Source organism: Mustelus asterias, chromosome 5 (genome assembly GCF_964213995.1).
Source record: "Mustelus asterias chromosome 5, sMusAst1.hap1.1, whole genome shotgun sequence".
NCBI lineage: Eukaryota > Metazoa > Chordata > Chondrichthyes > Carcharhiniformes > Triakidae > Mustelus > Mustelus asterias.
This window is the reverse complement of record NC_135805.1, coordinates 103970349-103994956: the sequence shown is the minus strand read 5'-3', so window position 1 is coordinate 103994956 and position 24608 is coordinate 103970349. Positions and strand designations below refer to the sequence as shown.

The 24608-nt window shown below is 41.6% G+C and overlaps 1 protein-coding gene across 1 annotated transcript in view; it reads left to right on the top strand.

Moving 5' to 3' along the window:
- greb1 (growth regulating estrogen receptor binding 1) overlaps positions 1-24608 on the top strand; it is a 161598-nt gene that overhangs the window by 118257 nt on the left and 18733 nt on the right. The window contains exons 22-30 of the mRNA XM_078213125.1: positions 3402-3504; positions 5098-5250; positions 6570-6712; positions 11562-11723; positions 14364-14568; positions 16898-17072; positions 18259-18486; positions 21852-21987; positions 23961-24161. Coding sequence (XP_078069251.1) covers positions 3402-3504; positions 5098-5250; positions 6570-6712; positions 11562-11723; positions 14364-14568; positions 16898-17072; positions 18259-18486; positions 21852-21987; positions 23961-24161 — 1506 coding nt within the window. The remainder of the gene's footprint in view (positions 1-3401; positions 3505-5097; positions 5251-6569; positions 6713-11561; positions 11724-14363; positions 14569-16897; positions 17073-18258; positions 18487-21851; positions 21988-23960; positions 24162-24608) is intronic.

The window sequence follows — 24608 nt, the reverse complement described above, 5'->3', positions numbered from 1 at the left end:
TCAGCTGGTCGGTTGACTATTACATCACTCTGTAATTTGTTCCATGGTTTACTGGGTCATCTTGTTCCCATTGGTCACATTACATCCAATGCAAAGTTGTCACCGGTTACATTCTAACAATTGATATTACTTGTTCCCTTCAAGTGGTTTTGGGAGGGTTCCCACAGGTAGGTTCATCTCCCATAATTAAGAAACTGCTTGTTCTATTTCTTCTATTTGATTTTCCCAAAGTTACCCTGGAGAATGCAGTTGGGTTAATTTTTGGGGTGCACTTCTTTGTTTGAACGAGAACAAAACAAAGGGGATTTAAAAAGGAAAGGGGATTGAAGGAAAAAGGATAGACGACATTGTCAGTGTCGGTCTGCTTTTCTTCTCCTTAGATCACTGAAACCTATGCAACTTTGTCAGTTCCTCTTGTTTCAATGTGACTTACCTCCCCCTTCTATTCTCACATTCTTTGTCTCTCTTGTGTCATGGATTCCTTTTATTATGCTTCTTCCTATCATCTCCTGTTAATATCACTGAGCCACCGAACCAACCCCAGTTTGGCTTTTATACCCACTTCCTTCCTAGTGTGGGTGTTTTTTTCCCCTGCCTCCCACTTTTCATTATTTTTTTTCTATCTGAAGTGCTGTTCATTTTGTTACAGTTCTAATAGAGGGTTATACCCAAAATGTTACATTGTCCTTTCTCTTTGACTGATGCTGACGGACCTGTTATCTGTTTCCAGCAGTTGTAGATGTTTGCTTTTTCCAGTTATTGTTTTTCAATTACATGTCACACTTACCGACAGCCAATTCCATCTGCCATATTTTATTCCTTCTCACCCAACTTAATTAATACCCCTTTGCAGCTTCTCTCGGTCTCCTAAAGAATTAACTCCTATTTTGAAACTTGGCTTATACCCAAATCATTGATAAACATGGTGGGCTTTTAATTAGGCCATTCAGCAATGCTTCTTCGGATGGTATATTGACATTTTGTCTCCAGTATGGTGGGCAAGAAAGGGCTGCACACATCCTACCAGAATTGTGCTGCCTGCGATATTGTGTCAGGAAAAATGAAAGGAGTCCTTAAGCAGTGTCTGAAGGAACGATTAGACCCTTTGAATATGCCAATAAGGAAGCTTATACCAGCCTGAAGTTCCTGCTGCAAGATTAGTTTGTCCTGAGGCAGCTGGCACTATCCCAGGGAAACCAATCCTACAGACACACAGTCAAAAAGGTGCGTAGTTATCTCTGCATGTGGAGCCAGGAGGATCAGGTATGCCACCAATAAGCCCTGATTCCATGGACCACTGTAAGCTGTTGCTGCCATCCTGATTCCTGTAGAAGCTCGTGATACCTGGTGTTCTCCTCTCGTACAGTATCCATGTTTAAAAGCATGAGCAGTTCTGGTTCTGAATGCTTCTCACTGAGTATCTTACTGATGCTTCCCCCAAGAACTTCTCACCCCTGCCAAGGAAGGTCTGTGATCCCCCACCGCAGTTAGCAATGGGATACTGCAGCACTAACCGTGGCCCAATCTTTCATCAGTTGCTTTATTGGGTTTCTTCTGCAGTATGTTCCTATTCAAGTGAGGTCTTGGGCCCAATATTTGGGGCCCTCACAGTGGTTAGCACTGCTGCCTCACAGCGCCAGGGACCCGGGTTCGATTTCTGGCTTGGATCACTGTCTGTGTGGAGTTTGCACGTTCTCCCCTTGTCTGCGTGGGTTTCCTCCGGGTGCTCTGGTTTCCTCCCACACTCTGAAAGATGTGCTGGTTAGCTGCATTGACCTGAACAGGCGCCGGACTGTGGCGACTAGGGGAATTTCACAGTAACTTCATTGTAGTGTTAATGTGAGCCTTACTTGTGACTAATAAATAAACTTTAACTTTAACTCAGATGTTTCCATTCATATCCAGTGTATATACCATGTACATGCACAACAAACTCAAGTAAACAGCAATGTGATAATTATCAGATCATCTCTTTTTGAGATGTTGATTAAAGACTGACCAGGACACTGGGGATATATCCTCAGCTCTTCTTTGAAATAATGTCATGTGATCTTTTGTGCCCACCTGAGTGGACAGAAGGGGCCTTGGTTTAATGTCTCATCTGAAAGACAGCACCACTGGCAATGCAGCACTCCCCCAATCCTGTATTGGAGTGTTGGCTTAGATATTCGCGCTCAAGTCTTGGAAGAGGAATGGAATCCTGAACCTTCTGACTCAGGTGCGAGTGCTACAAACTGAGCCATGGCTGACGCACTTGGTCAATGTATTTCTTAATGTTTGAGGAAGTTTAAGACAAGTTCCTTCCCAATGGAGACCAGATATGGAAGCACGTTCTGGGGAGTCAATTCGGATACACAGTTAGTCTGTTAATAAGAGGTATGAAAAAAATTAACCACGACTCGCTGGAAGATGGTTATGGACTTCAGAACAATAGAAGAAACACAGATTTTTGATAACTGGTAAAATACACTTCATTATACATTATGTTATTGTCAGGTAACGTTTTGTGTTAAAGCTGACTTTGGTCTTTTATAATGCTAATAATGAAGGGGGCATAAATTTAAGATTAACAAAATAATTAAAAGGAAAGGTTAGCTACTTTGTGTGAATTTTGTGTGAAACAAAAGAAAGACTTGCAGTTATATAGTGCCTCTTACAACCTCAGAATGGCCCAAAGCATTTTCCAGCCAATGCAGGTAATCACTGTTGCAATGTATGAGAAAAAGTAGCTGACTAACACACAGCAAGATCCCACAAACAATAATGACTAGATAAGCTGTTTTTAGTTAATCGGTTGTGAGATAACTCCCATGCTCTTCTTCAATATAATACCCTGGGATCTTTTACATCCAACTGAGAGGACAATGGGGTCTTGATTTAATATCTTCTCTGAAGGATGGCGGCAGCAATATTACAGTATGGTCTCAGCACTGCGCTGAGGTATTAGTCCAGACGTTTGTGCTCAAGTTGTTGGAGTGGGACTTTGAACACAACGTTCTGACTCCAAAGCAGGAGATACTAATTGAGCTGTAGGATTTCTGGAATATGTTGCGAAAAAGAATTTGAGAGGTTATGGTCACAGTCAAGGAAATGGATCAAAGTAGATCAGTCTTTCAGAGAACTGAAGAAGGTGCAGTGGGGTCAGTGGCTGATTCCTGTGTTGTAAAATTATGCATTTCTGTGGGGGAGAGATTCAACTCACAACCATCTGTTTTTGTCACTGGCGAGCTGCACCACAGTCACCTTTGGGTGCCCACAGCCCTCTGTAACATGCCTCGAAGGTTCATGTCGGCGTGAAATTTTCCCAGGCACATTATTCTTCATTGGCAGTGGAGGATTCTTTTTTTGACGTCTTTTTTGTAAATTTGCTTTGAACCTTTGATGTACATCTTTGTTCTTAGGTGGGGAAGACAGGAGCTTATCTGCAGTTCCTTAGTATTTTATCGAGGATGTTAATCCGATTGATGGAAGTAGATGTTTATGATGAAGAAGAGATTAACCTGAGTAAGTGCTTCTTTTATCCTCAGTGTAGACCCTGGCAGGATCTTTGCACATGTAACTTTAAGATTAGAAAATGGTACTAATGGCATGCATTTCTTGTCTGTCACAGTTACTGTTTCAAACTGTCACTTTGCAAAATACATATAAAGAAACAAAGGCAGTTATTTGATACAAGCAAGAACGCCCACATCCTCTCGGTGACCTTAGCATTCACATCTTTAAAGAAACAGAAATTCAGGTTTCACATTAGAAGCAGAATAGTACACCTGTATTACATGGGGCAGAATTTCACAACACCCCGCAGGCGGGTTTGCAAGGAGCAGGGAGGGAGGCCCGTAAAATTCTGTGGGTAATTTCCTTGTTGCCCGGCTGCTGCCCCCCAATCTCGCCATGATTTTCTGTGTAGTGGGCAAGGCCTCGGCCAACAAATCAATGGCCACTTAAGAGCTACTTTGTGGTGATTGTCCCTTTAAGGACAATGTATCAGATCAAATTGCCTGGGGGACCAATTGGAACTCATCCAGTGGGGAATCACCCCAGCGGATGGAGCTCTCTTAGGCAAAAGAGACATGTAGGGCCTACCTGCAGCCATGTGGTTGCTGAACAATTCTGATCAATAAATCCTTTTTGTGTTCACTAATGGAATCTCTGACAGTGCATCTTGACATACTTACAAACTTCTTGCCCTGGCTGCTGATGCCCCTACCCCCACACCCCTTCTGCCCTCAACCCCTCCCAATCAAATTCAGAAATGTACCATGACTGCAAATGTACCATGATTGCAAAGGGTTACACCCCCTCAGTTTCCGACTGCTTCATGACCTTACTCCGGACATCATGCAAGTCAATGACCAGCATCCTGGCAGAAGGCATTGTGCCTTTTTTCTGCACCAGCTGTATAATCTGCATTTGAACCAAACTGAGAAATTAGAGGGTGGCTACTGAGTGATAAAGGCCAACCATTTGGCTAATGATGCTGCTTTGCAGCTCACATGCGAGTTAGCATTTGTGTGATGCCAGCTCTGCTGCCTCACAAAATGTCATTGAGCAGACCATTGGGGTGCTTACGCAATGCGTCAACTGCGTGTATCACTTTGGAAAAGCCTGCTGTACTCAGTGGAGTATCACAGTTCATCATGGTCTGATTCACTGTGCACAAGCTCTCCATCATGAGGGCACAGCCAGGTATAGAGTGAGCAGCTGAAGAGGATGAGGAAGGGAGGAGACAACCAGTCAGGTTGTCCATAATCAGTTATCAACTTTTCAGTAGATAATATGGCTATTGTTTATTTTATAATGCATGGAGGGAATCACAGTAATAGAATGGTTACAACACAGAAGATGACTTATCAGCCCATCATGTCTGTGCCAGCTCTCCTAAGGAACAATTCACGCACTATCACTACCCCACACTCTCCCCACACACCCGCACATTCCTCCTTTTCCGATATTTAGAAATGCTGAATTTTCCAAAAGCATTATGGTACTGGACATTAAAAGGAATGAAGACTAATTCTTGGTGACTGGAAATGCAGAGAAGCAGAATTGAACGGATATATGTAAAATGTTATTCCTTGTTTCCATTTTATCTTTTAGAAGCCAAAGAAGATTCTGCCCTGCAGCAGAAAGAGAGCTCGCTGTGGCCTGATTTGGAGAATTTCAGTGAATTATTATTTGACTGCACTGTTCATGATCCAAAGTATGAAGATGCAAGCCCAGTTTATTCGAGGGACCTTGCAAACAACAAAGGTCAATCGTTTCATTATTTTAAATTTCACCAGTGCTTAACCAGTAACATATAGTTCCAAACGGAGTTGTTAGAGGTGGGATGGAAGCTCACTAGCGGGTGACAAGGATGTTATGCTTCAGATTTTTTTAAAGTTTATTTATTAATGTCACAAGTAGGCTTAAATTAACACTGCAATGAAGTTACTGTGAAAATAACCTAGTCGCCACACTCCAGCGCCTGTTCGGGTACACTGAGGGAGAACTTAGCATGGCCAATGCACCTAACCAACACGTCTTTTAGACTGTGGGAGGAAACCGGAGCACCCAGAGGAACCCCATGCAGACAGGGCGACTCTGCACAGACAATGTGGGGGGGTGGGGGGGAGTTCTTACATTCCGCTTGCCATGGGAATCGTAGCAAGCAAGGGTGAACCATGCAAAGGTCCATTGACCTTGGGCGGGATTTTCCGGTTTTAGGGTGAGCGTGGCCGGAAAATCCCGCCCAATGACCCAAGCCGGGAATCGAACACGGATCTCTGGTGCTGTGAGGCAGCAGTGCTAACCACTGTGCCACCGTGCCGCCCCAACACAGCACATGTAAAGGAGAGGACGTTAAATCCTGGACTGTAATTCCTATGATGTTAAATGAGCGTAGCACTGGGAATCAGAGCTGACACTCTGCTGGGACAATTTTATTTCTTTACAGTTAACTTGTTGAAAATATAGTTTGAAGGAAGGTGGCTTAGCACGCGAGTTCAGAAATAAATTGCAGTTCATTGTGGGTCACCGGCACTGACTTGGACTTGCCACAAGGCAAGTTACATTCTGGGTTGGGGTGTGGGGCAGGATGAGATGATGAGGAGGTTGGAGTTTGTGTTCTCTGTTCAGTTACATAACTGGATTGCTTTGTCTCCTTGGGGCACCATAGTACTGTTACCATCACTTCCTGGGACCTATCACAACTTCTCATAGCTCTGAGAAGTGGTAGTAACATGCATTTAATTTTATGAGACTAACATGTTCGCTGGTGCTTAATTGTGAACTAGTGAATCCAGAATTGTAGAACTAAAACTACATGGCTAAAGCATCCTCTTCGCGCTGATTTTCATCGGGATCTTATTTTCCTCATCAAGTTATGTTTTTCCAGAAATTTGCATTCCCAGAGTGGAACTTTCTTGGCAGGGTCCAGTATTTGGGTCAGTGGGATTTTCTTTTTATTAAGTGAATAGATGGAAGTGTGCACTCCCACCATATTAAGCTTCATACTGGGGGAACAAATGAGGGAAACCAATCTTCCTATGTTTCTGCCTGCTGCTTACCAAAGTTATCTAACTTAACAGGATGTAAAGCGAATAAGAAAGAAGATGACATCTATCTGCGACGCCATACAACACGAATGAGATTGTCCAAGTATGCTGCCTACAATACGTACCATCACTGTGAGCAGTGCTATGAATACATGGGTTTCAGTCCCAGATGCCAGGTATGGATAACTTACATAGCAGGTTGTTCAGAAATCCAAAGAAAAAAGACACTAGTCATGAGCTGAGCTGAACTTATCCTACGAACATACTGGACATGATCTTACCGGCCAAATCTCCGTTCATTGCAGCGGGATGGGAAAATCCTGCCAGTGTGAACAGCGGTAAGATTCCGGCCACTATTTATTCCCAGAGCAAAAAGTCTGGTTCTATAAAAACAAGCTCTTGCTCGGCATGAACCACAGATAAATTAGCAGAGTGTGTCTCATTGCTACTCGATAGTTCATGAGGTTTCCACTATGTCATATGTTACTTTGAAAGTAGCATTTTCTGCAGCAAGCAGTGTTATCGGAAAGGTTTGTTTGTGATCTATCATTTAAAGGGGCAGTCGTACAAACAAGTTGTTGAATCAGTTAGGATAGTGGCCTGAAGTCAGTTCACAAAGGTTTAATCAAACAAGCTGGTCAAACAAAATCTTTTGAAATCCACCTTTGAGGATAAAGCAAGTCACTTTCAGAGCCTGATCCCTCAAAGAGTCAACATTACAGTCATAGCAGGATTTATTGAGTTGTTTGTGTGCAAAATCACCAGACAAAAGTAACTGATACACATAATGGGCTGGATTTTGTGGAACCCACTGGAGCAGATGGACTGCGCGGGAGGCTGTGCACCAGATTCCCGATGGCAGGAGGATAAGTAAGCAGGAAACTCGCCTGTTAGCAGTGGGAACCTCAGACATTTTTGAAATCAACCACTTACTTGCAGGCAATTTCTATGGAATGAATCATGCTTTAATTCAGCCACCCTGATTAAATGAAACTGACCCCAACTAGCTGGGGAATTAAATGTGTCTCCCCACACTGCGAGAGCTCTTTTGACTTGCAGGAGAGTGAGTCACAGGGATCTGCGCTGTCTCCTCTCAGAGTATCAGGCTACCAAGTTTGAACACACTGACTGAGGTAGGAACATATTAAGCCACATGTTGGTTCAAAAGAATTAAAAGGGCAGTCCATAGTCTCGAGACAGAGGGGCCACTCATTAAAGTGGCATTACACTTTAGAACCCCTAAGGGGAAGGGCTCTTTGGAGGTTACCTTCAAAGGAAGGGAGAAGGTGTAGCACAATAGGGATCATTCATCCTGTAGTCCTTCACCCTCGGGGAATGGAGGGGATGGACTCTGTACTCTGGTGAAGCCAATACCAATGACTGAGCTTTTAGTAACAAAGAGATTCCTTCTACCTGGACCTTCACATATTTTTAGTCGTGATATTCAAATATCTGGTGATGCCATCGGGTTCAGTTGGAATGCTCCTTGCTTCCTGAGAGAGCCTGCAGGCAGAACTTGAGCTGTTACCAAGAGCTTTCTGCCTTTTCGACATGGTACCTCCCCCTGAATGAGGAGCAGATGAAGTGGGCTTCCTGATGTCTGAGCTGGCCTGGCAGGTGGTCCAGTGGCCAGCTCACACCACAATGGGATTCATGCAGCCGCATCCTTCCAACAGCAGATTCCTGACTTCTTCCATACCCACTGGCAGATTCCAGATTAAATCCAGGTCGACCTGTGGGGCTTCAATATCTATAAAATAACTCTTCACAAAAAAACAGCTTCTGATTTGAAGGAAAGTCTGGGATTAAAGTTATCCACAGTCACAGTCCACACAACCTGCACATATTAAAGGCACAATGACTGTGGGGTTTTTTCCAGCAGATATTGATTTTTAAATGAAAGGAAATTTTCCATATTAAACATGATATTGTAAAACTAATTTAAACTGAGACATGATGTAAAACAAGAAGCTATGGACAAAAATTACATTTTTGCTATGTTACTCACCCCTGTCTTGGCCCTTCTCTGGAGGTACATGCTATGTGACCGGAGGTACATGCTATGTGACCGGAGGTACATGCTATGTGACCGGAGGTACATGCTATGTGACCGGAGGTACATGCTATGTGACCGGAGGTTATGTTATGTGACTGACAGTTCTCAGTTGAATATTGGTATTTACATTTTAAAGATTGTAATTTATTCTCATTTTCAAGTTTACATTTTCAGACGTTACAATGCAACATAATTCAGTGACATTATAAATAAATTTGAGTTAGAAGGTATCAGATTTTAATTTGTAAGTATTCTGCTTCATGCTCTGCATGTTTCTGATACTGATCTGTTAATGGGTGGAATATTATGGGGACACCCTGGTAAGGAAAAATATACGCACAATTATATATTATACACATACTTTATACATTTTTAAATTCACTGAATTAGTTCAAGTCAGCTCAGGCAACTATAACCTTCCAGATTGCATCATATCCCACTCAAATTGCTTGAGAACTTATCGTGAGATGACATAGAACATAGAACATAGAAAGCCACAGCACAAACAGGCCCTTCGGCCCACAAGTTGCGCCGATCACATCCCCACCTCTAGGCCTATCTATAGCCCTCAATCCCATTAAATCCCATGTACTCATCCAGAAGTCTCTTAAAAGACCCCAACGAGTTTGCCTCCACCACCACCGACGTCAGCCGATTCCACTCACCCACCACCCTCTGAGTGAAAAACTTACCCCTGACATCTCCTCTGTACCTACCCCCCAGCACCTTAAACCTGTGTCCTCTCGTAGCAACCATTTCAGCCCTTGGAAATAGCCTCTGAGAGTCTACCCTATCCAGACCTCTCAACATCTTGTAAACCTCTATCAGGTCACCTCTCATCCTTCGTCTCTCCAGGGAGAAGAGACCAAGCTCCCTCAACCTATCCTCATAAGGCATGCCCCCCAATCCAGGCAACATCCTTGTAAATCTCCTCTGCACCCTTTCAATGGCTTCAACATCTTTCCTGTAATGAGGTGACCAGAACTGCGCGCAGTACTCCAAGTGGGGTCTAACCAGGGTCCTATAAAGCTGCAGCATTATCTCCCGACTCCTAAACTCAATCCCTCGATTAATGAAGGCCAGTACGCCGTACGCCTTCTTGACCGCATCCCCCACCTGCGAGGCCGATTTAAGAGTCCTATGGACCCGGACCCCAAGGTCCTTCTGATCCTCTACACTGCTAAGAATGGTACCCTTCATATTATACTGCTGCTTCATCCCATTGGATCTGCCAAAATGGATCACCACACACTTATCCGGGTTGAAGTCCATCTGCCACTTCTCCGCCCAGTCTTGCATTCTATCTATGTCTCGCTGCAACTTCTGACATCCCTCCAAACTATCCACAACACCACCTACCTTGGTGTCGTCAGCAAACTTACCAACCCATCCCTCCACTTCCTCATCCAGGTCATTTATGAAAATGACAAACAGCAAGGGTCCCAGAACAGATCCCTGGGGCACTCCACTGGTCACTGACCTCCATGCAGAGAAAGACCCCTCCACAGCCACTCTCTGCCTTCTGCAGGCAAGCCAGTTCTGGATCCACAAGGCAACAGCCCCTTGGATCCCATGCCCTCTCACTTTCTCAAGAAGTCTTGCATGGGGGACCTTATCGAACGCCTTGCTGAAGTCCATATAGACCACATCCACCGCTCTTCCTTTGTCAATGTGTTTGGTCACATTTTCAAAGAACTCAACCAGGCTCGTAAGGCACGACCTGCCCTTGACAAAGCCGTGCTGACTACTTTTGATCATACTAAACTTCTCTAGATGATCATAAATCCTGTCTCTCAGGATCCTCTCCATCAACTTACCAACCACTGAGGTTAGACTCACCGGTCGGTAATTTCCCGGGCTGTCCCTGTTCCTTTTCTTGAATATAGGGACCACATCTGCAATCCTCCGGAACCTCTCCCGTCTCCATCGACGATGCAAAGATCATCGCCAAAGGCTCCGCAATCTCCTCCCTCGCCTCCCACAGTAACCTGGGGTACATCCCATCCGATCCCGGCGACTTACCAACCTTGATGCCATTCAATAGTTCCAACACATCCTCTTTCTTTATGTCCACATGCTCGATCCTTTCTGTCCACCGCAAACCAGCAGTACAACCACCCAGATCCCTTTCCACCGTGAATACCGAGGTAAAGTATTCATTAAGCAGCTCCGCCATTTCTAACGGTTCCGCACAAACTTTTCCCCCTTCACCTTTTAAGGGTCCTATGCCTTCACATCTTATATTGCTAGTAATGACATGTGCTCATTACTAGCAATATAAACGACAGTGTACATTGTCATGTAACCTGGTACTGTGCATTGTGTAAACATCCGTATACTAAATAAATCACCAATTTTTGATTCTTAAAATGCAGATAGGAGCATGAGTGCTGGACAAGACCATTCGGCCATCCTGCCATTCAACGGGATAATTGCTGATTTTCTACCTCAATGTTATTTTCCTGCACTATTTCAATATCTGTAATGTCTAGCAATCTATTAGTCTCTGTCATGAATATACTCAATGACTGAGCCTTCACAGCCCTCTGGGGTAGAGAATTGTAAAAAATCACCACCCTCTAGAGTGAAGAAATTTCTCCTCGCCTCAGTCCTATAAATGGCCGACCTCTTATTCTGAGACTGGTTCGCCTGGTTCCAGAATAACACCGCCGCCCCCTTCCCCCTGCCCCGTGCAGCCAGGGGAAACAAACTTCCTGCTTCTACCCTGTTGAGCCCTGCAAGCATTTAGCATGATTCAATGAGATTGCAACTCATTCTTCTAAATCCTCAATCTCTCCTCACAGGACACTCTTACCATCCCAGGACTCAGTCCGGTGAAGCACAGGATCTGGCATATCATTACCTTTGGTTTCAGAAAGACAGATATAAAGTACAGTAAAGAATTATCTCTTCTTCAGGGCAAAATGTATTTGAGAACTAATTTCACTATTCTGTTTGTTTTCTGTTAGCCATATGATTCCACACTCCATGCCTTCACCTTTTCCTGCTCAATGCTGGCAGAGGAAGTCCAGCTTCACTTTATTATTCCCAAATCCAAGGAACATAATTTTATTTTCAGTCAACCTGGAGGCCAGTTGGAAAGTATGAGGTTGCCACTCGTTACTGACAAGGTGAGAAATTATCATGGGATCTTCACATAGAACTGCAATTTATTTTCCATTTGTTGTGCTTATAATGAGGGGATGGCTGACCCAACAGGAATACTTAGACACTTTGACAGTTTATTTATTACCTTTTACTAATATTTGCAGGAAGTTGAATATTTATATTCTAGCTTCTGGAGAGGCAACTGAGAATAATTATTGTGGATTGAGGTGAATTAGGCAATGTTTTTTGTCGAATACCTGAAATGTAAAGTGCTAAAGGCTTTGGTTTCCACTATTAGGTTGAGACAGATGCTATCTCCCTATGGAACAGATACATGTAGTTTGGTTCTGTGGCAGTTTTAACAATGCTTTCTCTCAGATTGTTGGTTTTATCTCTAGTTTTCCGCAAATATCAAGGATGAAGTGGCACGTGGAGAAGGGATGTGTATTGACTTTAACAAGGCCCACGAGGTGGCCCTCTTAGAATATGAGCGCCTTGATTAAGGCAGTAATGAGGTGGCCTATCAGGGGGCGGGCCCTGCTTGTGTATATAATGTGGAGTGTCAGGGTCACTGACACCCCGGGTTTATACTCTGTCGAGCAAGTACCTATCAGAGTGTTACTGACTATGTAAATAAATCTAAGTTTGGTGAAGGGAGGCGGGCCTCTGAGGAGTTATTTCAGGATGGACGAGCAAAGAACAAGAGTGGGAACAGAAGCTTTGGAAGAAAAGGACCTTTAGATGGGGGAAATGATCTATGTCGTTAAAGATAATTTCCATCAAAATTGTTTCTGTTCCTCCTGTTGAAAATACATGGGAGCAGCTAATATCATTACCGCAAGACATTTGCCCTTCTTTCACTCTTTCTGGGCAATTGCTTACATTTCCATCCCTTTACCCCCTTGCTCATACAAATTGAACAATCGACACAATGAGGTTTTTAAGTATAAGAATGAATTAGACCCTTCCTGTGGCAGGTAAAAACCCTCTGCTCTTATTCACTTCTGTTTTTGATTCATGTGTGACCCAACCTAAATGCCAAACCTGAAATGGATAGTTTTTATCTGTGTTCATTTGAAAATACCTGACTTTCATTCAACTTTTGGTTTGGGTTAAAGATTAGAACTCCAATGCCTCAGAAGGGAGAGAAAAATCTCTTTGCGGATGCATGCCATCATTTGACCAGCTTCATTGTCAATTTCACAACATTGCAGATAGCATGCATTGCTTTTGGCCAGGCTCTAGTTGAAATGGTCGGGACTAGCATACATATGAACTTGAAGGAAGGGAGGAGTGAAAAAAATCTATTTCTTGATAGATAAATGTGAATGCGGAGTGGGAACATACTTGACTTTAGTTTATCTGTCTTGTAATGTTGATGGTCAGTTCAGTGGTCCATTCTGTGACTGCGCTGTGCCTTTAAGAAATGTATTTTAGTCATGTTTCTGTGCAGGATTTTTTTTAACAGTCTGTCCTAACACTGGTGTTGTTGGGTCTGTATCCGGCAGCCCTGTATTGTTACTACAGCAGCATAATTTCTCCTAATTGCTAGAACGTTTGTTTTAATCTGGACCAATGCTGTTCTTCTGTTTTTAGTGTTTTGCCTTACGGTTTTGCAGAGTAGGGATTGATTGGGTTGATTGACAGTAATATCAGGTGACTGGCCAAGACTAGGCTCTCAGAGAGACACTCTCAGCTCAGTTGCTTTTTGGAAACTGTTAAATGAAGAAACAATTCTGATCTCTCTAAGTCTGGAATCTGGGATGTGCCAGAGACTATGAATATTTCTCTGAAGTTCTGTTGTTTGAGGATATATGCTTCTCTGGAAACTGCTATATAAGAGTCAGAAGGCAGATGTTCTTTTTGGATTTGTCCAGACGGTTTTAAAAGGCTGGAAATCTAGCATCCATGTGAGCATATTTTTTGGGGCTAATTTTAAAAAGGGATTTATGTCTATGGGGTACGGCTTACATTGGAACTATAGAGATTGCTAGTTAAATATTATAACTTGTCATGTTTATGGATATCCAATTGATAAAAGTTATGCTAATTCTTGTTGTTATATTTTACCTGTGTTGTTAAAAGTAAAGTTTGTTTTAGTGAAAGCTTCATTGTGGGTCAGTTGAATCATATCTGGAGCGAAACACCTTATGCTCGCCCTAATGCAAAAATCAAGAAAGGTTGAGGTCTAGGTTAACTCCATAAGATATCTTGGAGTTTCTGATCTGGGATCATTGGATGTTTTGAGAAGGAAATGAGTCTCTGATGGTATTTCATGGGGGAAATGATTGTAACCTAATTGGAAGGAGTTTTAAAGTATTTGGACATCATCCCCACTGCTTGGTGGATCGATTGGTCTTGTAATATGTTTCTGCCTCATCTCTGAAAGGTGCAGCAGTGAGGCTGATTCCTTATGCCTGATGAGGTGAGGACAGATGTGAGAAAAAACTCCAGAAGCTTTCTGGGTTTGCATGGTGAAGATGAATTCAGCAGAATCTTTACTTCTTGACCCTACTGATGTCCAGAGTAAAGAAAAGCTTAAACAAATCCTTTACTGCTTTAAAACACTAATTAATATTTCTTGCCAAGTTCCAGTTTAATACTCCTGCAAATACATTTATTGAACCACGGCATGACACTTTCAAACATCTGTTTTGTCCCAGAATCCAGACTGCATAAAGAGTCCCATCTTTACACCCACGACTGGGCGTCATGAACACGGCCTCTTCAATCTATATCACACTATGGATGGTGCTAGCCATTTGCATGTGCTAGTTATCAAGGAGTATGAAATGGCAGTGTACAAGAAATATTGGCCAAATCACATCATGCTAGTCCTGCCCAGCATCTTCAACAACTCTGGAGTTGGTATGTTTCAAGAATAATTCAAGTCCATTTCAACTGTATTAACTCGACATTTTTGCAAAATCACAGCTGGCAAAACAGCCTTTCAGTCAAACCTCTTATCAATTTGTTTCAGACAACAAAATAAAATTAAGTTAATAAAACCTCTTCAACTGTTTATATCATGTTGTATATTTTATCATTTAAAATCCAACTTGAGAAACATCAAACAATCCTGTTAATAATAATCATTGGCAATCAATATTAACTTTTTTATTTTAAATTAACTTTTGAGAAATTTTCAAAGGTCCCTTCACTCTACTTGTGTCGAAGTACTAAATATTAAATATTTGTTTTTAGTATCCTTGTGAATAAGGGTGGCACAGTGGTTAGCACTGCTACCTCACAGCGCCAGGGACCCGGGTTCGATTCCTGGCGTGGGTCACTGTCTGTGCTGAGTTTGCATGTTCTCCCCGTGTCTGCGTGGGTTTCCTCTGGGTGCTTTGGTTTCCTCCCACAGTCCGAAAGACGTGCTGGTTAAGTGCATTGGTCATGCTAAATTCTCCCTCAGTGTACCCGAACAGGCATCGGAATGTGGCGACTAGGGGATTTTCACAGTAACTTCATTGCAGTGTTTAAGCCTACTTGTGACACTAATAAATAAACTTTAAACAATTTTCCAAATTAAGACCTGAAAGGTTAAATGAGGATTATGAACAGCCTGGTATGGGATGGCCAATCTCACAAAATAACCCTTTGCCTTGGAAAATACACTCAGCCAAACTATATCCATGTTAGAATGGATTGAATTATAATTAATGTTTGAAGATCAGCACCTCTTTAAAAAAAAGCTACTTTTAAAGTTAATGGAGGAAGTGTTTTATTAGTCAGTCTGTGTGTTAAATGCTGGCAAGTTAAAAAATATTGAAGGAAGGGAAAAACAGTTTTAAAAAGATGTTTTGTAAGATTTAACTTTCATGTTATGTTGCCCTTGAACAGCATTATCCCACTGCCCATTGAGCACAACCATTGACAGTTGTCAGCTGTGTCTAGACTTAAATACTATCCTTCAATGACTGTTAGGAATATCATCCTCTAGTGGCTGCACTGTGAATGTCACCTTTTGGCCAGTCATAACCAAGATCTTGTTACAACAGGGCTGAATTATGATTAGATGAAATGCCCAACTGTATAGGTTGAATGCTCTGTTCCTATTTTGTAACATTTTGTTGGAAGGAAGGTTGATAACAAATGTAAGTTGCATGTATAATGTAAGTCTTTGAGAGACTTGTAAATTCCTAGCATTTAGTAGCAGATATACATCATGCACTGGATTTTGTGGAGCTCGCTGGAGTGGGCAAGATGATGGGTGGGCACTGAAAGTTGCATGGGAGGCCCCGCAACTAAGACTACTGGCGGTGGATGGAAAGACTGTAAATGATTAAGTCAATGGCAGGAAGGTAGCAAAATTGGAAACTTGTCGTTTGGCCGCATTCATGAGTATACCCACCACCAACTGACTGCCACCTACCTGCACCAGATCCCCGACAATGTTAGGGTTCATCAGCGGGTGCCACAACAGTAGGACTAAATGCAGCCCCATGTGTACATTTTATATTTAGAGGTCAAGGTATGAATGATGATTAAACAATATGCTGTGCTTAAATTTCACTAATGCATGCTCAATAGAAATTATTATCTTCATTCATGGTTGATTGTTATTATAATTAAATGTATAATTCACAATCATATGCGAATATTCTGGCTCTCCTGTGCAGCCGAGTCAGAGTTAAGAGCTCAAGGAAGGCAATACCGTGGTGAGGGTGGCAGTGGCCATTACTGAGTGTCTGTCAGTGTGTTTGAAACTACTCTTCATCTCACAAAAGTCACTGCAAAAAAATCTTTTGGGTCTCCTGTTACAAACATCTCCAGTGTTCCCTTTAAGGATAGTTGTTTAGATCACTTAATGCATGTAATGCAAGGCACACTCTCTGCCCATTGGTACATGAGTATGTCTGTCAGAGTCCGACAACCAATATAGGATCATGATTTAAATGTTCTAATATATCCCCCTCCTTATTATCTTACAGAAACATAAAACACTTTAAAGAAATTTATTTGTAATACAAACTCAACTTCCACTATATGTTTGAAATTTTATTTTTATGCAGCATTGCTGACAATAACCTACTGGCTATTTGTAAAGGGACTAATAGCTCAGAGGTGGTGAATTCAATAAATCTAACCAGAGTGCAATTCAAACTTGTATAATTGTTTTCTTAAAACTGAATTGCAGACACGTATCATATCAGATTCATCCATCTGATTAGCAATTTTGTTACGTGTGTTTTAGGTGCAGCTCATTTTCTGATCAAAGAGCTGTCCTATCATAATTTGGAACTGGAACGTAATCGCCAAGAAGAGCTTGGATCTAAACCCCAAGATGTGTGGCCATTTATTGTCATTGCCGATGACTCTTGCGTGATGTGGAACAGTCTTAATGCTGAAGTCTCTAAAATCTCTACTAGGTAAGCAAGGTATTCGCACTTCGAAATCGGTCATCCCGCTGCTGTTGAGAACGCAACAAAATTACAAACCAACTGAGGTATTTCTGATGCGCTGTAATATAATAAATGTTCATACATCTATAATGCAACTTACATTTTTTAGCAAATAAAATTGGCTCCAATTATTATTCATTTCAAAAAACGCTGAGAATAGCCATTTCTCCTGTCAATGTTACTATACTTATCGTACAATTAGGTAAATATGACAAGTTAGTGAAAATTAAAATAATCACAACTTTTTTCTGCAGCTCACAGCGTTTTGCCTTAAGAAACTTCCTTTCATGTTTAAATTGCTGGAATGTGAATGCAAATTAAGTGATGTGCATTTCAATACTTAATTTAGAGATCACTTATACAAAATACTAATGTAATCAATAAAAACTTAAACATTTCAGCATTTGGTATTAAACGTTAATTTATTCCAGTCAAGGGATTAAAATATAGTTTATTCAATGTATGGAACACAGCAGCCAATTTGTGTATGGCAAGGTCACAAAGACAACAGTCAAATAAACAACCAGATAATTTCTCATCTGAAAAAGCCACCCCATGAGAATGCAACTTCCCAAAATGCTGCACTGAAGGGTGAGGCTAGGTTATGTGCTCTTGTGTCTGGAGTGGGATTTGAGTCTTTAACTTGAGATTAAATGTAACAGATTTCATAATGGGGAAATCTTGGATTTTGCAAAATTCAAGTCATGTTCAAGATCAAGCAACAAACAACTTGGGGATTTGTGTGAGAGTTAATGACCTGATTATGAAATGATTAGAGAAAAATATAGTGCCAGTTATTTAATTCGATACAATAAAGGTGTCTGCTAATTTGAACAAATTATTATAAACAGCTGACTGTATAAACATAAAAAATTGTAACAGAAATGTGGGGAGTGATCTTACTGGTCGTTCACGCCACATTCCTGTGGCATGATCGGAGAATTTGGTGGCCAGCCAAATGCCCGTTCACTGCAGTGGGATGGGAAAATTCTGCTAACGTGAACGGTGGTGACATCCCGCCATTTTCTTCCGTAAAATCAGTTTTATGTACATGCTGTAACTCTTTCTTGCCTCCTGTCCTCCTTGACTGGTTACCCTCATTATAAGTAGAGGAACTGATTGAATTTCTGATTTGTCTTTCTTTATTGTCCAGTGTGCCTGCTGAACAAAATATCTTAGAGAGGAATGTTTCTTTGAAGCATGTACTTCAGCATATTGAGACAACTGCTCAAATTCCACACTATGCCCTTTGTGGAGTCCGCAAGTGGTCCAGTAAAGTACACAGTCCGTACCTTGCAGAGCCTTTCTCCCGCTGTCATCTACATGATTTTTTGATGCTAAATGTAGACTTGACACAAAATGTTCAATACAATCAGAACAGGTAAGTCGACTAATGTTGGCACATTTGTTTTGTGAGACATTAACACAAATTTATTCTCTAAATATTGTACCTTACGATCAAAGGCAAATGTTCTCAACGTATTAATGTCAAAGGGATCACTTTTGTCACATCATAATTTGGTGTTATAAGAAAAGTCAACAACACCATTTCATTGCTACATTGAAAGTTGGAAAAGAAAAGGCATGTCAGCCAATTAAGACATTCTTGATGGTGCTTACAGAATGTACATGCAGGTAATATTGCGCATAAAACTAATGTTGCAAAAATGACAAATTCTGTGACATTCATTGGTGATCAAAACTAATCTAAGCACTAGTGAAATTAATTCCATTTGTATTTACAGCAGATTTTGGAATGCACTTTTGTTCTATTTAAATCAAAACATGTACATCACATCTCATTGGTAATAAGTTTCTTAGCCTGGGAGCCACCCTTCTAGGATATCTTCTGTATCTATAATTGGGAACCACAGGTGAATCCACAGAATCTGAAGCAAGTAGTCCCTGCTGAGTACATTGGAAAACCATAACCTGTCTACTCTGGCGAGGCAGTATTTATCCATATGTTTCCTGACATCCTGTTAGAGCTGCAGAAAGTGAAGCATGGCAGTCTTGTCAAAGACAAGTCTTGCAAAGCATGTCATTAATATTGAAGTCAGCAGCAAAACAAGGCCAGTAGTTTTAAGTTTATTTATTAGTGTCGTAAGTAGGCTAACATTAACACTGCATTGAAGTTACTGTGAAAATCCCCTAGTCGCCTCACCCTGGCGCCTGTTCGGATAGACTGAGGGGGAATTTAGCCTGGCCAATGCACCTAACCAGCACGTGTTTTGGACTGTGGGAGGAAACCGGAGCACCCGGAGGAAACCCACGCAGACGTAGGGCGAATGTGCAGACTCCGCACAGACAGTGACCCAAGCTGGGAATCGAACCTGGGTCCCTGGCGCTGTGAAGCAGCAGTGCTAACCACTGTGCCACCGTGTATATTTGGGGGAGGTGAGAAACTGGGCGTGTTTTTGATTTTTCAACTCTCACCTGATCATACCACCTCACTGAACGACGGGTGAGATGAGATCGTAAGATCATGTGCTTGTTTCTGTTAAAACAGATGGTACTTTTAATATACTTGTCTGGATTGACTGCTGAGGTATTTTTTTGTATCTTTGGTAGCTCTTTAATTCTCTCGGTTCAACTGGGAACAAATGTGCTACATTATTGTCAAATAATAGTTATGTCATTTAGTTATGAAAAATACAGTACTTTGGCTTTATAATGAACATATAACATTCGCAATGAGTATGTATTGCTCAATTTACAATGAGAAGAGGGGATGTTTAGTTCACTGGCACTTGGTCATCACACAAGGAAGGACATTTTAACTTCCTAGCATCAATGGAAGGAATGCAGCAGATTCCTGCTCCATCACCACATTTTCTGGGACCTTTCACAAAGTGGCTAATGTGCTCACCAACCCTGTGACACCTGTTAGACTCCATTGTAGTTGGCTACTGGATGCAGTGCCTACTCAATAAAACCTTCCAAAACAGTGAAAGGGGTCCACAAAGGCAATTGATAAAATTATTTCTCTGGGGCCCAGAGGTGACGGAGATCGCTTCCAGTCTCCAAATGAATAGTGTTATCTGTTAGCATCCCAGGTTCCCCTCCTCTTTCCCAGCTTCCTGCCTTTTTTGTGACTGGTGCTGCCTGTGGGTCAAACTGGCCTGAAGCTGAAGGGATGGATTGGGACAACTGTTTGGAGCTAGCGTCTAAGCTGTGTATGTTTCAGTTCTGAGACTCCAGACAACAGTGTTGGCCATATGTTAATTAAAATCTAAATTATGTTCAGCCATTTTCATAGTTCAATATATTTAACAAAGTAGCTCAGGGAGAGACACCTTTATTGGTTTGAAGTATTTTGAAAGATAGCAATGTTTATAATACACAGTGTTCACTTACCTACTTTAAAAAATGTATTTGTTTATAGCCTCAGTCTTGTTCTGATCCAATGCATAATCCCTCCAAAGAGAGAATCTTATCGCAACCATGTAATACATTCCAGTATGCTTCCACAGAATGGGAATCCCAATAAGGAGATTAGCAGTTGTAGACAGACTAAAAAGAAATACATCATCCTGTTGATAAGAAATACTTTGGGTTAGACGATAATACAATTCAGGAAAGACATACATATGCTAATGTCAGAGCTAACAGAAGCCAAGGGGATAGATAACCAATTATACAGAGAGTATCTTCAAAGGGAAACAATGATATAGTTGGCAACAATTTTGTGGAAGCAGTGAGGTAGTATCCACCTAGAAGCCTAAGGGGCAGAGTTCAGCTAGCAGCCTATATGCTGGTGCTGGTTGGCAGACCAGAAGCAAGAGTGCAGAGTACCTTTCATGGAGATAGTTAAAACCCATATCTTTGCTGAAGCAAGAAGAGCCTTTCTCCAGAATAACCATTCAATCATATAAAGTGTGATAACTATAAGCTAGGCTTTACTTATAGATGTACTGAGTTGGATGTTGTTTGGGCAGAGGGAAGTCCTGAAAGAGTTCAGATTCTGTAAATGTACTTTGGATCAGCATTCCTACTTAAACTGTGTGGGTGTGTTTAGTACTCTTGTACATAACTGTCTTAGATCATGGTAGTCCTGTTCGTGTATGTGTGTCTTTTCTTCATTGTAATAAATAGTCTTTAATAAGTGTTATGCTACAACTAGGCTGGTTACTGTTCTCACTGGGTATCACACGTGGCCCCTTACACCATTCCTATGCAGACAAAACTATACACCACCACGGACCAGTGTTTCCAAGTTGGGACACCCTCGCTGTTAACATCAGCCGGGTTCATGGCATGTGCATCTAGCAAAGCATTATCTGTTAATCCATGGATCTCATGATTGTTTACTGAGACATTGGCCAAGTAAAGACACTCTCTAAATCATGGGAATGCCAGATCTACTTATGGAAGTGATCATTGACATTGACATTGGACCTGTGCAAGTTTCAAATAGTGAATTGTCACCTATCCCTCATTTTTAAAAGATAATTTTACTGTCTCAGACCTTCATCCTCTTGCACCATTGCCACTGTGTCCCCTATAGCACACGGAGCTTCTCACTGGGGAATCACAAAGGGAAATGTATAACACACATGTGCACACTAACAAAGTTAGTTGGTACGTGAACACCGCATTCCGCCAGATCTCAGTTTGTACTCTGGTGTTTTCTTTGTTTACTGCAGTCGAAAATATAGCAACCTGGAGCCAGTTGGCTTAAAGTTCATGGAAGAGTGTTTGTTATAACCATTCTGCAAAAAAAATTGTGTTCATGCCTTCTTTCAGATTTACCTGTGATGATGTGGATTTCAACCTTCGGGTCCATAGTGCTGGTCTTCTAATCTGTCGTTTTAATCACTTCAGTGTTATGAAGAAACAAATTGCCATTGGGGGGCACAGAACTTTCCTTATCAAGTCAAAGGTACTGTTAAGAGAACACGACGAAAGTGCTGTTCTGCACAACTTTGTGAATTGTCCAAACTTGAAAATTTGGTAGTGCCAGATGAGATGATGGCAATACATGAATTATTGTGTTCTGTAATTATGTTTTTTTGCTACTGAACCAATGGATAAATTTTGTGCTCCCATTAATAAGGTTAGTAGTTTTGTGCTCCCATTAAGAAGGTTAGGAGTCGAACAATTTCTATTTTTGTTCTCAACGTTGACATCAAAATCTTCCAAATAATATATAAAAGATTAGACAAAGATCAAGGCCCTTTGATTGAAAAATTGATACAATTTGTCCTTGTGACTTGTGCAAAATGCTTAATTTAATGCCAATTAGTATGAACTATGGGGTCAATGATATGATACTTGGCACCTATGGTGAGGTGGTGCATTAGGTCCAATTATTTATTTAATTAGACATTGCAGCCTGCTATGCATCATATTGCAGCATAATATATTGGTCAATTGCTTTTGCTGCTGAGGGCTTGCAAATCTGACATATGCAATGCTTATCAGTGCCTCAGGGAACTTTAAACATTAATGACGCCTTTACTCCCTATAAACCAGGCATTGGATGATCCGTCTGTGCAATTGCAACTATCCTCAATGTTGTTCCTTAACGAGAGTCAGCTTGGTCATTTGCACTCAGTATGAGACCAGACCCAGCAAGTTTATTTCATGGGTTTCAGTGCTGCAGTTATTTAGAATAACTTAAAATATAAGCACACTTACTTGGTTACCTTTCTGAGGCAAGGACATCCCTCCCCCCAACACCCCCTCCCCACAATTGCTCCCAGGTTTGGTCAACGTGAAAGATGACAATTATTATTTCAGCTCCATGCAGCTACACTCTTTTAGAATGTCCTTCACTGGAGGGAAACCCTTAGCTCCAAAATCATTAAACAGTGTTCTAAAGCTGATTTGTTCATTGGTATAATTATGCAGCCCAGATTTCTCCCAACACTGCAGAAATGAAGCATATTTACAATGACCAGGAGCCCTATAATGACTGTTGGATTCTGCTCCTCTTCCCTATCTCCCCACCTGCCCCACAATAGATGCATTGTGTAAAGATAAAGTCGCCAAGATGACCATTGGCTGCTCTCCCCCTTAAAAAGGGGAGAGCTGACTGGTGGTGATTTAACCTGAGAGTCATGACACCTTGGGCAAGGGCCAACGTTGAGAAATCAGGTCTTCATGAATAACCTCAGCTGGTATGAGAATTGAACCCCTGCTGTTGGCGTCACTCTGCATCACACACCAGCCATCCAACCAACTGGGCTAAACCATGTATTACGAACATGAATCAGATCCAAAAATGACCTTGCATTATTGCATGAGGCCAGCTTTCTGCAATACATGTGTGTGCAGTGTCAAAAGAGCATCAGCTCCATGCCACACCATGAAACTCAAGTGGACCCCATAAGTTTTGTTAACACTTGTGAATGTTAGAAAGTGGATGGAGTCTGTCCAAACATCTCTCGGTTTACAGCCTACAATGTAGGGGGTCTCTCAGTCAGAATTGCGCTGAAGCCCAGGATTCAGATACAAATAAAAGTAAAACATTGTGATGCTGGAAACCTGAAATAAAAACAGAAAATGCTGGAAAAAGCTGGGCAAGTCTGGCAACATCTGTGGACAGGGAAACATTTTGAGTCCATTATGACTCTTCTTTCATTTAATCTTGTTATTCCAGATGCAGATAGTGTGCTAGCCCACTGCCCCTGCCAGTCCCATTCATGTTATTTCACATTTCCATTATTCGCTTGACAGTCAGAATTCGGATCAGTACCACATCAATTCCTTATTTTAGTATCTAATTCAAAAAATAGAATTCCTGTCATGCTGTTCTTTTTCACATACGTTGTCTAGAAACCTTGTGAAGGAAAAACACTCAAGCGTGCTGTCCTTTGATGATGACACTGAATATATTTGTATTTGTTTCAGGTCCCTGATGTATCAATGTCCATTTCCCCTTCTCAGTATATTTGTGCTCCAGACAGCAAGCATACATTTTTAGCTGCACCAGCCCAATTACTGCTTGAAAAGTATCTGCAGCACACAAGCAACCACCTTTTTCCATTGTCTGTAAGGAACTACAGTCATCCAGTGCTGTCAGTAGATTGTTATCTCAACCTAGGACAAGAGGTATGGTGATAATATTATAAAATCTCGACACCAATTGTCATAAGTATGATTTGAAAGTTCAAATCAGGGGAGGTTCAAGGGTTTTTTTGGTGGGGTCTAGGGGAGCAGTCCAGCAGCCAAGAGAGCAAGAGGTGAGCCTCATGGAGGGGGTTTAAGGGAATGGTTGGTAATGTGGGAAAGAAGCCATAGGTTACCTTTGCTCTTCAAGGTGATCCTGGAGTAGTGGACAGAGGAGATGTTCCCTGGTCCAGGAAAATCTGGTGATAGATGCCTAAGCCATTCTTAGAATCTTAGAAATCTTAGAAACAATTGAGTACCAGATTTGAGTACCAATTGAGTATCAGATTTGCTCAAGTCCACATCCCTTGGACTTGAGGGACTGAAAATGGGGACATACCAGGGTGGATGGACACTTAAAATGGGAGAGAGCAAGAAACACTACAGTAA